The sequence below is a fragment of the Octodon degus genome, unplaced genomic scaffold (genome assembly GCF_000260255.1).
Source record: "Octodon degus isolate 3935 unplaced genomic scaffold, OctDeg1.0 scaffold00021, whole genome shotgun sequence".
Classification (NCBI taxonomy): Eukaryota; Metazoa; Chordata; class Mammalia; order Rodentia; family Octodontidae; genus Octodon; species Octodon degus.
The window spans coordinates 17,285,823-17,301,235 of record NW_004524597.1 but is presented as its reverse complement, the minus strand read 5'-3'; the positions used below and the strand labels follow the sequence as shown (position 1 = coordinate 17,301,235).

General features: G+C 43.8%; 1 protein-coding gene across 2 annotated transcripts in view; it reads left to right on the top strand.

The window, feature by feature from the left end:
• The window catches only part of Pitpnb (phosphatidylinositol transfer protein beta), a 63,056-nt gene extending 54,815 nt beyond the window's left edge, over positions 1-8,241 (top strand). Inside the window, exons 9-12 of one of the 2 annotated variants that reach the window (XM_004628028.2) lie at positions 923-1,033; positions 3,150-3,272; positions 6,770-6,855; positions 7,554-8,241. In XM_004628028.2, coding sequence (XP_004628085.1) covers positions 923-1,033; positions 3,150-3,272; positions 6,770-6,817 — 282 coding nt within the window. In that variant the 3' untranslated portion in view covers positions 6,818-6,855; positions 7,554-8,241. The remainder of the gene's footprint in view (positions 1-922; positions 1,034-3,149; positions 3,273-6,769; positions 6,856-7,553) is intronic. The other variant, XM_004628029.2, reaches the window with a different exon arrangement.
• Positions 8,242-15,413: the final 7,172 nt, after the last annotated feature.

Here is a 15,413-nt window from a genome sequence, read left to right as displayed (position 1 = left end):
TTTCTTTTCTTTCTGTATATATGTATTTGGTACAGGGTCTCACTGCACAGCTTGGACTCGTAGTGATCCTCCTGTTTTCCACCTCCCCAGTGCTGGGATGAAAGGCGTGTGCCACCATGCCCGTGTCTGGACTCTATCACTGGCTCCGCGCTCCTGGGGCAGGACCTGCATGGCATGTGGTACTGGGTGGTATTCCAGTTTCAAATTGTGTCTTTTTTGTCATCTTCTGAAAGTAAATTGCAGATATATTTTGTGCTTGCAGTGTCTTTTCTCTGGAAGGTCCCTCCAGTCCTCTTTTGTCTTTTTTAAAAAATATTTTCTGAACAAGACTTGGATTTGATCCCCTTTGCCACTTAAACCGTGAGGGGTAAGCATTTATGGAAATTAAGTTGTCTGTATAGGATTTGCCTTATTTGCTGCTAACTATAGATAACTTTTACTGCTACTACTACAAAAGTAATAACACATTCCATTTTCCCTTCCGCTGACAATTCTTCAGTTCAGCGATAGTGTCACTTACTTGCTGATACTTGAAGACATAGATGACACTGTCTTTTTTATTTTTAATTCACCACATCCACTGTGTGATTATATGTTAGAAGAATTCTTACATATTAAAGGTTCACTATCGATAAGATGTGAATGGAATTTGATGTTTAATAAGAAATCTGAATACCATCCTTTGAGTCAGAGTCTCACACCTGTAAACTTGAAAGGTAGGAAGTAAATTGATCTGTGCAAGGAGGGCTTGCAGCAGGAGACTGCTGCTTTTGGTAAAATGATGGCAAGTTTTTCCATGTCTGAATTAAAGACATGCGCCTCTAGTTTTCGTCATTATGGGTGTGATGATGTCACATAGCAGTTGCTTTTAATCAGAACGTAAATATTTAATCACAATTTCTTTTTGGTTTTACTCCCCTAGAAGGAGCTGGCCAACAACCCTGACTGTCCGCAAATGTGTGCTTATAAGCTGGTGACCATCAAATTCAAGTGGTGGGGACTGCAGAGCAAAGTAGAAAACTTCATCCAGAAGGTAAGATCTGTCAAAGTGTGTTCTGAATTGGGGTTAAGATTTGAGATGGATACTAGTGGGAAATTTTCTGTTACTTTTTTTCTCTCTTAGGAGATTATTGTTCCTATATAGTTCATTTTTGCTTTTTTTATTGCTAGGAATAGTAGAGTCTGATGCTAGAAGAGATTTCAAGGGGCTTCCTTTGGGGGACGTCTATAGCAGTTTTTTCTTAATGGTGCTTTGCGGATAGATGACCCAGCACTTCTATAAAGAGCCCTTTCCATGTACAGTGTCCCCAGGGGACCCGGGCCTGGCCCTGGCTGGATGGAGAGGGCAGTATCTGCCTACCGAAGGCCTCCCTTACCTCTTTGCCAGTACCTTGGCTGTGCGCCCATCTCTGTGACAAGACCTTGCCATACAGAGTCACCTGTTTATAGGTTCTCAGTGAAGAAGGGTATACTTTGAACTAAGGTGACATGATCTTGGGTTTTACATTCTCACTGTCTTTTTTTTTTTTTTTTAAATGTCTTTATTAAAATGAAAGTAACAGTGGCAGTCAGATCTAGGAAGAAAGAGTTGCAGCTGTATAAATGGATATGGTTATGCTAGAGTGCTTTTTCAGCATATATGTGTCCCCAGGTTCAATCGCTAGCACTACAAAACAAGAAAAATACATGTGATTATAAATACACAAGGAGTATGGAAAGTTTCCTACATATTTACTTTTCCTGCATATATGACTGTTTATTCCATTATCATTATAAAAGAGCCCTCATTCTGTCTCTTGATTCCCACTAGTTGGGTCTATATTTCACTATAACTTTTTTTTTTTTTTTTTTTTTTTTTGTATTTTAGGGAAGGGTCTACAGGGTGTTCTGGGTCTCACTACTAGATAAGACTCATAGTGATCTGCCTGTTTACAGTCACCCAAGAGCTGGGATTATAGGTGTACACCACTCTGCCCAGTCTCAATTGCAGTTTCAGCATGCCCCAGGGGCGGAGCCAGCACAGCAGGCCGGGGTGTCAAACCCCTAGCCACTGCACCTGTTGCAGGCACTTTAATCAGCTGAGCTATTTGGCCGGCCCCACTATAATTTTTCTACTGTAGCTGCTGTAGCATTTATAAAGAAAACCCTAAAGAGCTGGGAACCTTCTTATTCTTGGCGCTGCTTGTGTTTGGCCCATGGTAGGCACTTTATTTTTATTTATTTATTTTTATTATTATTTATTTATGTATTTATTTTTTGTGGTACCTGGGATTGATCTCAGGACCATGCGCTTGCCAGGAGAAGAAGATGATACAGGATCTTTTTCTTTTTTTTTTTTTTTTTTTTTTTTTTTTTTGGTGGAACCAGGGATTGAACAGTAGGCACTTGAATACTGGCTTCATTCCTCTTGGATTATAGTAATAGGGTATCAGTACAATTCTGATAAATAGAAGTCACATGTGTGATTATGTACTTTCTGTTTGTGGAGAAGTTAAAAACTTGAAAATGGTCCAAAAGTGCTATTGTTTGTGTGATTTTTTTTCTTGTGGGAAAGTTGAGTATAACTTAAATAATTTAGAAATTAAAGCCACTGTGTCTGTGGTTATATGAATTACAGTGACAGTAACATGTAGCACAGAAACTTAATGGAGTGTGTATGTATGTGGTACAGTCGTTACTTTAGCAAAACATCTTTATACCAAAGAACCCAGGGCTGTTTTCTTTCAGCCCATTACTATATTCCACCTCATGTTGCTCCTTTGAAATGCAAAGAGGTGAAGAATGACAACATTAGTTTTCATAGCAGAAAAAATCTAGTTGCCCTTTGCTCGTTGACATTTAGAAAAGGTAAAAATAGATTGTGTCCAACAGAAGTATGTTAGATCAGATTGTGCACACCAGAGTTTTTTAGTTTCTACTAGATCTTTACATCTTTATCAGGGAAGATTATTTCCTATTTCATAGAGAAAAGTCTTCATTTTGCTGTACAAAATTACAATAGGATGGAATCAAGCTTTCCATTATGCATGGAGTGTGGTCTTTTCAAATGAAGTATATGTAAATGTCATGGGTTGAGACATACAGAGTTAATACATCATTGATCTTAGGTGTCTGCCATCTTATGCTACTTTTCTTCTTTGTTTTTCAAGCAAGAGAAAAGGATATTTACAAACTTCCATCGCCAGCTTTTTTGTTGGATTGACAAGTGGATTGATTTGACAATGGAAGATATTAGGAGAATGGAAGATGAGACTCAGAAAGAACTAGAAACAGTAAGACTTCATTTCTATGGGACTTCTTTCATTTCCCCTCTTTCTAAAACTGTATGTGCTTAGGCTGCATAGTCTTAGCATTAGGAATACTGTTTTGTTTTTTTGTTTTTTAATTTTATTTATTTATTTGTGTGTGTGTGTGTGTGTGTGTGTGTGGCCAGCTCAGCCCACCAGGGGGCGGGGCTGGCTGGCATGTGGTGCTGGGGGATTGAACCACGGTCCCTGTGCTTTGCTGAGCTTGTTCTAAGTAGGTGCTTTAGACCACTGAGCCATCTCACCAGCCCAGGAATACTGTTATCCAGAGCTGTGCTCTCATCTTTTTATCTTCATCAGAATAGTGTCTTAGACATTAGTAACCCTTGACATGTACTGGTTTCTCTTTTGTTCAGAATTTATCACCTGCAGAATGCTCTGTAGTTTTGCATCCCTTCTCATGCATTAGTTCTCTGAGATGGTAGCTTGTTCACAGTCCCTCAGACTCACTTTTATCAGACCAAGGTGCCTTTGGATCAGTAGGTCTCAACTCCTTCTGTAGACTGAGTGAGGCTAATATTATCACTAGTCCTAGAAATAAATGCCTTCTCTCTTCCCCATCTACCAGTGAATTCTTTTTTCCTTGTAAGTTTTAGGCAGAGTGGAGTGATTCCCTGGCAGAAGGCCAGCGCGCTCCCAGCTCCTCCCTGCTGCCAGTGAGCAGGCTCTGCAGCCAGTGAGCGTCTCACCTCTCGGGGATGGATTCTTCCTTGGCTGCCTCTTGTGTGTGTCTGGTTTTGTTTTTGCCCTGGGCCATGCTTTTGTCTGTGTTTGGCAGTGAGTGGGGAAAGGAACCCAAGAATGTCCAGGGCTTGTGAGTCACTTCCACACGGTCACCTCTTATTCTTCCAGCAGGCCCACTCTGGAAGCCCTGCAGGTGTATGACATTTGCCCCCATAAGCGGCAGACCTCCATTTAAACACTGGAGAGCGGCAGTGTATCAGATTCTGTGGCACAGAAGGAAATGTGTTTCTCTGGCACATTACATTGTAAAGACTATGTCGAAAATTGCTTACTTTTGGTGATTGCGGCAGGTCTGCTTCTAATTAGTTTTATACAAACCTTCTGAGAGGGCTGGGGCATATTTTCTTTATAAGGCAATAAAATGTTTTAACCTTATCTTATACATAAAGTAAACTATAGCAGATTATGAATGGATTGTGTCCTGGATTTTTTTCAGTTGATTGTTTGGAATTTGGAACGTACTTTTCCACAGAGACAGCATTGTAAATTAGGGCTGGTTTTCTAAATCAGCCAGTAGAAAACCTCCTTGGCCCCAGTTTCTCATACTAGTGGTGGGACTCCAAGTTCTGGGTCTTTGGAGCAGGATGACAAAATGGCAGGAGTGGAAGACCTTCTTTTTGCACCGTCATTTTAGGCTGCCCGTGACTCTTGGACAGTGTCATGAGTACATCTTCCCTTTCTTCCCATGCCTCTCATCCACTCTAGTGCCCCTTCTCGGTGGTCAGGTGCCCGCCCTTTGTTGCCGCCAAGCAGTCACCCCTAGCATCAGGCCATCCATGGGAAGCCCTTTTCTCCTGCCTTGCATGGTTTCCTCCCTCAAAGCAGCTGGTGTTCACTGCACAGGAGTAGCTGCCTTGTTACCCACATCCTCACTAAGCTCATGGCATAGCACTGCTGTTTTCTGCAAGGCTTTGTCAACACTAAGAGGAAATAGAAATCAAATTTGTTTTGGTTGGTCCAAACCATCAGAAAGAACCCTTCACCTTTTTTTTTTTTTTTTTTTTCCACCAAGAAACTGTCACATAGAGCCTTTACCTTGACCATTCACCTTGCGTATAGCTTTCTTTGGTGTGTCTCTATCGGCCCCTTGGGTAGAACTTTGCTGATAGCTGTTCTTTCCCTGCCCTCAGTGTTCTCTGAAGTTCCCAGCGAGGAGGTTCCTGGGAACACAGTGATCCCAGTGTAAGCACAGTAAGGAACCCTACCACACATCCACACATGCAGGTGGTGGCCCTGCATGCTCCCACTTGTGGCAGTGAGCCTGCAGACTCAGCTCCTTCTCATATGAGTCAGCGGTGAACTGGAACCTGTGCTTGAGAAGAAGGTATAAGAGAGACAGGAAATTACCCAGAACTTAAAAACCCCACTTATTTGTGTCATGGCTCTCGTGGCCCAAACTGACTAAATCCTTCATAAAATTGGTATAATTCTGTTGGGGGCTGAGGGCAGGGCATAGCAGTTTCATTGTTAAATATGTCAAAAACATTTTATCACAGCTTCCAGCGTTGGATGCTGATCATCTTAATCTTGAACCCTACTGAAGTCTTTGGGGAGTGCTCTGTTTGTCAGGCATTGCCGCTGCTTAGAGCATCCTCAGAATGCAGCCAGGAACATTGCTGGAAATACCCACCTCCTGAAGGGATCTAATGCCTTAACTCCTACCCCATCAGGAACTTGGTCTTGAGGTCTTGCTTCCCTATACCTGCTGCAAGAGTTTGACTCAGTTGATGCTTTTAGTTCGTACATATTTTTTTTTCGTACATATTTTAAGAATTGTCTTTCTCGTTGCTGGGTGGGGTGGCACAGACCTGTAATCCCAGCACTGAGGCAGGAGGGTTGGCTGCAAGTTTGAGGCTAACTGGTGCTACATAGTGAGTACAAGGGCAGCTTAACTACATAGTGAGACCCTGTTTCAAAAAAAAAAAAAAAAGAATTGGCTTTCTTTTTCTCAAATGGTCACGCTCTGGGAAGAAGGCCTAGTATTTGGAGAGGTTATGCCCAAGAGGAGCATCCTTGCCTGTGGTTCGATAAGAGATCTGCTAGTGTTATACATACCTGGCTGCTGAATGGGTTGGTGGCATTATTACTCTGTTGGCAGTGTCCCAGGTAGAAGGGACAGGGGTGGTTAAAGAAGTGTTCATTGCATATATGTCTTCTGTCTGTCTTGATTTTCCCATTGAATATTCTTTACTTCTCTGTAAACTGTTAGAAATGCGTGGCCTTTCCTTGCACCATTTCATTCTTCGTGTTTGCTGCATATTATTCCTTTGCTTGCTTCTTTCTTTCTGTCTTTTTCTTCTGTAACCTTCCTTTAATGGTCTCTGCGAGATGTGGAGCAGAAGTAACCACCCCGTATGACCTCCTGCCTGGTTAGGAACTGTGAAGCTATGTTCCAGACCTTTGGGCATTTCTTTGATGTTGTATTAGCAAACAGTTCTTTTATCCACTGCTGACTTTGCTAATTTCATATCAACCCATAGATATTTCTTAGGTGCCAAAATTTATGTGTATTTTTTTGTAGTGTGTAAGAAGGAAGGAACTTTGCAAGATTATAAGCTCAGATTATCAGAGGGGCCTCCACTGAATTCTTCATGTGGATCTGGTTTTACATAGGCAGCCATCACCTCATAATTTCTGCTGGGTCTCTTTTCTCCCCTTGCTTTGTTAACTCCTACTTAAGAGTGTGATTTTGGCAGCTCATGATTTTATTTTACATTTAGATGCGTAAGAAGGGTTCCGTCCGAGGCACTTCGGCTGCTGATGCCTAGATGAGTCCCCTGTAGGGTCAGAGAAAATATCAAACTGTGTAAGTGAAGATCTGGGTATAAAGAATGTTTAAAAACCTGTACCTTTTTGGTGATGGGGAGTTAATGTGCTGAGCACAGAGGGTGTAAGTGTTAAGCAAGGTTTTATTTTTAGAACTTAATGATACATATTTGAGAAATTGACTTTTAACACACACATGCCCAATTAACAGATCCCTATAGATGGGAAAAAAGTCTACCCCACGTATTAAAACCTGTGTGGGTAAACAGACGTGTACCTCACACAGCCCTTACCTGTAAACACTGACATGCCGTCCATTAAGAGACAGCGCAGCTCGCAGTGCTCCAGGCTGTGTCTCTGCTGCCCCCTTCCATGAGCTACCTGCTCTGTGGTGGTTGATGTGAGTAAACCAGGGGTTCAGTTTGCAGTCGAACTAACTTCCAAGATTTCTCCAAAGCTTACTTAGTGTTCATTTAACATTTTTTTACTTGTTGTTTTTATTGTTATAAGTTTTTATGTTTTATTTTTGCTTATAATTTATTTTTCCCTCTGACGAAGCAAAATGTTGTGCTATTAGACCAAGGAGACTAAACTGTGAAGGTTCAGTAGTTGGGATACAGTTTTTGCCAGAAGTTTTGCCACATCAAGGTTTTTTTCCTAGAGAATGTGAATGATAAGCTGCTGTCTTAACATTTTTGTCTGTATTTTAACACACTATGCACTTTGACTTTTTTACAGTTACGTAATCAAGGTCAAGTGAGGGGAACAAGTGCAGCCAATGACGAGTGAAGAAGAATCTGACCAGGATCTTGCAGTGTTGATGTTTCCGACGTGTGCTTATAATGACATACACACGTGCACAGGTTCCCAGGCGCGTGCGTGTGTGTGTGCGTGCGTGCGTGTGTGCGTGTGTGTACGTGTGTGTGTTTGTAGCTGTATATAGAAAGCATGTAGAGCTACAGATCCAGATACACACGTGTGTATATATGTACATACAGACTTACTGAGGGATTAGTACAATTTCTCCAAAGTACTGTACCTATCTTGAGCAAGAATGCAAAAGAAAATATTTTCAATATATATACCTGGAACAGATTTTAATAATTATCAGAGTAATACCATTAATGGACAGATTGCAATGTGATACTAGCTGGTATGTTTCATAAATGTCTTGTGGATATATATATATATATATATATATATATATATAGAAACATTTTGTTATTCCTCTGTTCTTTTAAATCAGTCTCTTACAAATTTTTGTTTTAGTCCCATAAACAACAAACTCCCACAGAAAGATTTCTTCAAAATTTTTTGGTATTCCAATGAATCTGGAATGTAAACTCTGAATGTATTTATAGCTATTTATTTCTGGATGGTCATTATCGTCCAGCCAAATTTGACAATATCAGTTAAGAGCAAAGTTACAGGCTGGTTTTTACTACTTTATCCTGAGGGAAAAAATCCTTTTAGAAAAATTTTCTGATTTCTATTGGATTTTTGTATTTTAAATTTCAAGTATTTTTCTACATCAAATCTAGCAAAGATGGAGAAGACGGTTTGTGATTTATAATAAACACTAGAAAATTTCCAAGCTTTTGTTCGACAAAGATGTTAATCTTAAGGGTATTGTAGGCCATGTGGGAGAATGGGAGATACAGCATTTCAGAAATGACTGTTTTCTACAGTTAACAGCATAGAAACTATACAGATGGTCTAGATCCCTAGTAGCTCACAGAATAGGATATAGTAGTGACATTTCGTTCTTCTCGTGCTGCAGAACACTCGAAGGGGGAGACACTGACTCGGGGCAAGGAATAGCATGAGGTGCAGCACAGGCCTTGGCTGCACACTGTAGGAGCCCACGCGGGGCCTTCTGGCTTCTGTGGGCTTTTCAGTAGGATGTCAGAGAATACGTCCTGCCTAGGTGTCATGAAAATGCTCCTTAGCAGTTGCTGTCACCTATTTTTTTTAAAAGAAAGAACAATAGGTAGGTACAATTTTTATCAGCTTTCTTTGTCTGCATGTAGTTTTTCTCCTGTCAGTCCTGGAAGCTCGAGTAGAATGATTTTGTTGAAGCCTTCAGGTCACAAACTGTCTTCTTTAACTTCCCGTCCTTTCTAAAACAGGCCAAACCCTGCAGTCTAATCACATTAGTAATCTGATTTGCTGACAGTCCTGCCCTCGTTGCTCTGCATCTCCCCACATGTCCTGTGTCCCCACTGGAGGGACGGCGACAAGTGGCACGGTGGCGTTTAGGATCACTGCTGCACTGTGGCATGCTGCTGTCCTCCGCAGCGCATCCCTCATCTTCTGTGTCCTCTGTGTACTCAGGATAAAGACTGATGTTTACGCTCTGGGCGCTGTCGTAAGATAGGTTTTGTCAAAGCATAGTCATTTTGCCAAGTGGTGCAAGGCATATCATTGCTAAATGATACTAAAAATGGATTAAAGAGTCTGGCCCTCTCCATTCAATGAACTTAAGTCTCACTGGCATCTGTAGTCTCACGGGGAGCTTGGGCACACATGGAATGAGAGCCCAGCACATGGATTTTAATGTTTTTCTAACAACTGTGGAGATTTGAGGGGATGTGTGGTGAATGTAAAATACCTAGTCGACTTGGCAGTCTCTCGTGTAAATTACAGTAAAACAAAGTAAATGAAATCTAAACAAAAATAAATTTGATCACAAAATGCCACTTGTGTACTTGAGTGGTTGTTTCTCTGGTGTCACATCTGGTTCAGCACTCTGGACCACTTCTCTGCTACTTTTTCAAGAATTCTCTTAGGGCTAGTGAGATAGCTCAGCAGACTAAGTGCCTGCTTAGGTAAGCACGCAGGACCGGGCTTTGAGCCCCAGCGCCACATGCCATGCCAGCCACGGAGACCAGGCGTGGTGGCGCATGCCTGTAATTCCAGTGCTGGAGAGGCTGAGATAGGAGGATCACTACGAATCTAAGCTTCATAGTGAGACCCTGTACCAAATACATAAATTTTTTTAAAAAAAGAAAAAATTCTCTTAATTTGTGTTACTCCCTGCCTTGGGGAAAGTGAAAGGGTTTTCTTGGTGTTTGTTTAATTACAAGCTTACTCTTGAATTGCAGCTCTGCTACCCTTACATTATGTTCAGTTTGGTAAATATTTTTTGTCTTTAAAAGTCAAACAGTGAGTTAAAGAGTATATATTATTATTTGCAGCTTTTTAAACATTATTTTAAAAGAGGAGAAATATGGAAAATCTGTAGTATTTTAAAATGTACTCCAAGATTTTGCCTTTAGACTCTTGATCTTTTCAAACTATGTCTTTGGTTTGGGATTAATTTTCTCTCATCATTCTAGAATGTTGCTATTTCTGTTCTGTTACTGTTTTGCAGATAGAATACATAGTCTTACGGTTTCGCATACTCTTTAGAGCTGCTCAGCATTAGAAAAGGTGGCAAGCTAGATGATGGATTCAGTGTTCATTGTCTTTCCAGGGTGGTTGGGGTTTGTTTTTTGAGGTAAGTGTCTTGGTGTTCTATTTCAGACATGGTGTTTGCATGTGTTGTAACAGTTGTTCCTGCCCTTAGCAGCCTGAGCGTTTTATACACCTGTCACTTGGGTCTTGGCTGTGAGATCTAGGAAGAGTAAGAATTGTCATGAAGTCAGTGGAGAAGACGGACCTATGAGCAGACAAACTTCAAATTTCAGAGACTGTTAGACACCACCTTCATTGAACAGAGAAGGCGAAGTCCAGGCCACCAGCTCTCTTGGACCAGTGCTTCTCAGCACTCCTGGGGTACACCTGCCTCCCCCCTGAGTCTTGGACTGCTCAGAGCTGTAATGCCCACACGTGGAACTGTAAGACATTGTGTTACTTCTAACAAAATTTTGAGGCATTCTCAGTGTGATTTCTTCCTTTTTCTGTTCATTTACCAATCTGCCTCCTAATGGATCTAAGATCACTTGCCTTTCAACTTGCAAAATTACTAGTTTCACAGCTTGCCCTCCTCCAAAAATTCTGTCTCAGGGTAAGCAAGAGGCATCTGCTAACATTTGTTTTGTCTGTCTCCTCTTAACACTCAGTTACAAGGGCACAGTGTGGGATTCCCTGCTATTGCCCATTTGGAAGGAGAGTTCTTTGTTCTTATCCCTCAGATCTGATCTCATCAGAACAACAGAATGTTTGAGACAGAGCCTCAGTGGCTCCAGATGGGCTTTTCTAGGTCTGGCTCACTGGTGATTTTAGAGTGCAGGACTTGGCATGATTGCAAGCGGGGAGAATGCCGGAACTCGGGTTAAGATGCTCTGCTGAGCTCGGAGTGCTTACCACCAGCATGGAGTGCTTCCTGAGGACCCTGCCGGTGTCCCTGGGCTTGTTTCTGACTTAGAGATGGTGAGGAGTTCAGGGATTCCGAGAACGAGTATTCCAACTGATTTCACTAGGGAGGTAGAAGTTGTCGTTATCCTTGAGAAGCCCGAGGCCCGGCACACCAGCCTGAGACATCAGCCCTGTTGCTGTTCATCCCTCCCTTCCACTTGATGCCGCTGTGTTGCAGGGGATCCTTATTATTTTGAATCTAGAGTTCATTGGGTTCCCCTTGCCTACTTCAAGATGGCCCATGTTCCCTGGAGAGGCTTGTGATGTCATCTGAGGAACAGTTGCTTCATGACTTCTTCATTCACATTTTTCTCTTCCACTGAGTTAATTTGTGAATTAAAATGTGGCCCCTGGATGAAAAAGAATGTCTGTATTTCAGTTAGACTTACTGTCTGAAAACAGTCTTTGGGACCCCCATGTCTTGAGTGATCTTTTCTGCTAAAGAATCTGGTATGTAAATTTCAGCCCATGTGAACCAGTGCTTCTCTATCTGGCTGTACCATGGAGTCCTGTGGGGAGCCTGTAAAAACACCTGCCCTCTAGTCATCTTTCTGAGCCTTGAAATCAGCGTGTCACCTTTTCAGCAGATGGGGAAGGAGGTCGAGATTCCTGTCCTCTTCCTGGAACATTATTGAAATGGCCATGTGCTCCAGGCAAGTGGATTTACATCCTTTCTTCAGAGCCCTGCTAAATGCCCCTTCCTGCAGGTGGCCCCCTTAGCTTGGATGGCTTCGCTGGGCAGCATTCTGCATCCCTTGTTTGGCCCTAACACACCTAGTGCTTTGGTTAATAGATGTCATCTTTAAATCTAATATATTCTGTCCCATATTAACTTGAGCACTCCTCAGGGGCAAGTGTCATAGTTGTACCCCAAAGTCACATGCCTGATAGAAATTTTGACTCTGAACCAGTATCTCCTTGTCCTTATGTCTGCCAGGCGTGAGCCAAGGGACTGAGGTTGCTTCTGAGCAAGAGGGTCAGTGAGTCCTCCTTTCTGCCCTCAGAAGAGTAAAGCTGCAAACTGACTGGAGCAGGATGGAATCCTGATAGCTCATGGTAGAGTATGCTAAGACTGGATGAGGGAGCTCCAGGTCCACAGTTTCTTCCTTCCTTGGCAGACACCTGACCGGAAGTTTTGGACTTTTCCAAGTAAAGAACCCTTCAACTCTTTTTAGTCCTTCTTCCTCCGGATTGCAGTCCTTGCATCACCTGACTGCATCACTTCCTACTTGGTCCTTGAATCTTTATAGAGTGTCCCTAGTGAAATCTTGCCCCCTTCAGTGTGCTGTCCAGGGTATGCCCTTACCATCCTCCTGTCTCACACAGCAGTCCAGACTCCCTAGTAAAGGCTAAGCAGTAAATATTTTTGGTTTGGGCAGCCCTATTGTCTTAGAATTCTTCACTTCTGCCCTTGTAATACAAAAACATCCCAAAGGCAGTCATTTAGAAAGAAGTGTGTCTGTTCCAGTAAAATTGGAAGTGGACAATGGGCTGGCTTTGGCTGGTGAGTTCCTAGTTTGTCAGTCCCTTATGTGGGTCATTGTTTAGATAGCCTTAACCAGAGTCTGCCATAGTTAACTTTGGGTAGCATGCTGTGCCCTGTTCTGATAGGTACATGGCTCCCAAGTGCCAGGAGGCACTGGTCTTTGAGTGCAGCAGCCAAAGCCAGTGACCACTGCAAGCCTCATCTTGCCTTAGAGATCCAGACCTGGTCACGGCCTGCCGGCCCTGTGCGAAGTGGGTGCAGGTGACATCAGCTAGTTCCTCTGCTACCTTGTGTCTCTGCAGCCCATATGAAGAAAGGGTTTAAGGTTTTCTTTCTCTCTCTCTCTCTCTCTCTCTCTCTCTCTCTGTCTGTCTGTCTTGGTGGTACCAGGGATTGAACTCAGGACCTTGGGCTTGCCAGGCAAGCACTTACTCCACTGAGCTATCTCCCCGGCCCCTGAAGAAAAGCTTTAAACATCTGATTTCCAGCATGCACAGTGAGTGTTGAAGGGGAGAGCCGGGACATGCTGATAGGAGCCACTGACATGCAGTACACTGAGGTTCATGCTGGTTAACCTTCTCATTCGGCATGTTGTCACTGTTGTCCAGAAAATACCACCTGCAGCTGCTAAGTTACATGCTGTGTTCATGGAAAGGTTCATAGATGTCCCATACATTTTGTAAAATTTACGTTCGGTTCTCTAGTTGCCACTGCTGATTTGTTAACCTGGAGTTAGCATCATGGCTCCTGATGTGGCACCGGAAGGCCAGGGCTTTGCCTAGAAAAGTGGCCAAGTTTCCCTGAGTCAGTGTAACTGTCTGCCTATTCCTTGGATTTTTGAGAGCGGTAAAGCACCGTGCGATGCCTCTGCCTTGATGATCCCTTATATATTCTGACACCACCTGCTCAGTCAGTTGATAGCAGAATTGCACTTGCACTCCAGACAGGGAGGTTCCTGAAGCGGAACGGAGGAGTGGCTTGCAGTGTTTATTAATGTATGTGCTAAACAAAAGCCTTGCCTCTGGGCATCCCATTGCAGCCTGCCTCCCTGCAGCCCAGAATACTGATAGCTGTTCTCTCGTACTTCCCTCTGGTCTGCAGAGCCTTGAAACATCTCGGGCTACTGAGAGCAATCGCCCCCACACATCCTTTCAGGAGAGGACCGGGCCGAGAAAGCTACACAAGCTATTCATGCCTTCCAGTTCACTAGTCAGCAAGCTTTCCTGCTAAGAACTAGACAGTAAATTGGGCTTGTGGGCCGTGGAGTCTGTTGCAGCTAGTTAGCTCTGGTTTTGCAGAACAGAAAATAATTACTGAATAAGTGAATTGGCATGGCTACCTGTATATTCAAAGAGGAAGCAGGATGAATTGTTCCAGTGGCCATAGTTTGTCAGTCCATTTCAGGATCTCTGCACAGTTATTTCTTTTATCAGATTGCAAAGACGGTACCAGCTGACGGCACTAGTACCTGCTGTGTATCAGGTACTCTCAAGTGCAGCTCATAACCAGCCTTGTTGGATCTTCACAACCACCCACATGGCAGGTACTGTTCCCCATTTGAAGAGACCAAGGCTCAGGTGAGTGTAGTTTGCTCCAGTTGTGCACTGAAAGTGGTGGGGCCAGGCCTTTTACCCAGTGGTTACCCCAGTCACTCAGAATTCCTGCTCTTCCAGGCCCCATCTCAAAACTGGGGCACTCCATGCCAGAGGCATTGAGAAAGGATAGTGTAAGCGGCCGTAATAATACAAGTTCTCTTTGATACTGTGTTCTTAAACACCAAGGAAGAAGCAGACTTCCCTGACTGATTCTTCTGTGTTCAGAGCCAAGGAAGTACTTCTCTTAGACCACGTAAAGCGCTCCCTCGGTTGCAGCGTGAGGAAGCTTCCAGGTTGGCTTTCCCATCCCGCAGAGGCCACCTCTCCAGGCAGGGCTTCCTGTGCTAGGATGTTGTGTGGGTGCCACGAGACACGAGCGGTTCTGGTTCTCGCAGACCCAGGCTTGCTGTTGTAAGCACCCTGGAAGTACTTAGGGAGAAGGGTTTTGTGGTACGTCTAAGATACATTTGGCAAAATGGTCAGTGGCCGCTGCATGGAGGAGAAAAAAATAGGCACCACATCCAGGAAGAAATGGGGCTTGTACACGCAGAGAAGGGAGCCACCAAGGTATTTTGTTAGCATAGTGGGATTGCAAATAGTCCCCCCTTACCCCTGAATTGTCACTGTTTTCACTTTGTGAGAGAATCTTACTCAAAACTCCTTGTGACTCACAGGGCCTCCTAAACAGCTCCCTGTAGGTGACTGCCTTCTCTGCTGGCGTGAGGTTTTTCAGCTCGGCATCTGGTGGTCCATGAGCTCAGTCCTCTTCCTTGGCGCATGCCAGAAATCTGAAAGGGGATTTCAGGGTTCCTTGCAGCGCCTTCCAGCCTGGCAGGCTCAGATTTTCCACTTGTGCGATTGAGGTCAGCGCCTGCATTTCTGCTGGCCAGCGCTCCGCATGAGTGCTGGGCCTCAGCTGGTGTCGGGCCTCAGCCGGGGCTTCTCCCACTTGCCCTGGAATTCACTCCCCTCGGGCTGTGCGTGAGCCCCACCTCACCCAGTGGCGGGGGGGCTTCTTAGGGACCTGCTGGGCCTGGCCCTACCCTGGCTCTGAGCCACCAGGATGAAATGGCGGCTCCTGTGTTTATTCAAGCCTTTGTGGAAGTAGGGAGCAGACATCGGACCAGGCAAGAAACAGTGGGGTTACCGTGGCCTGTG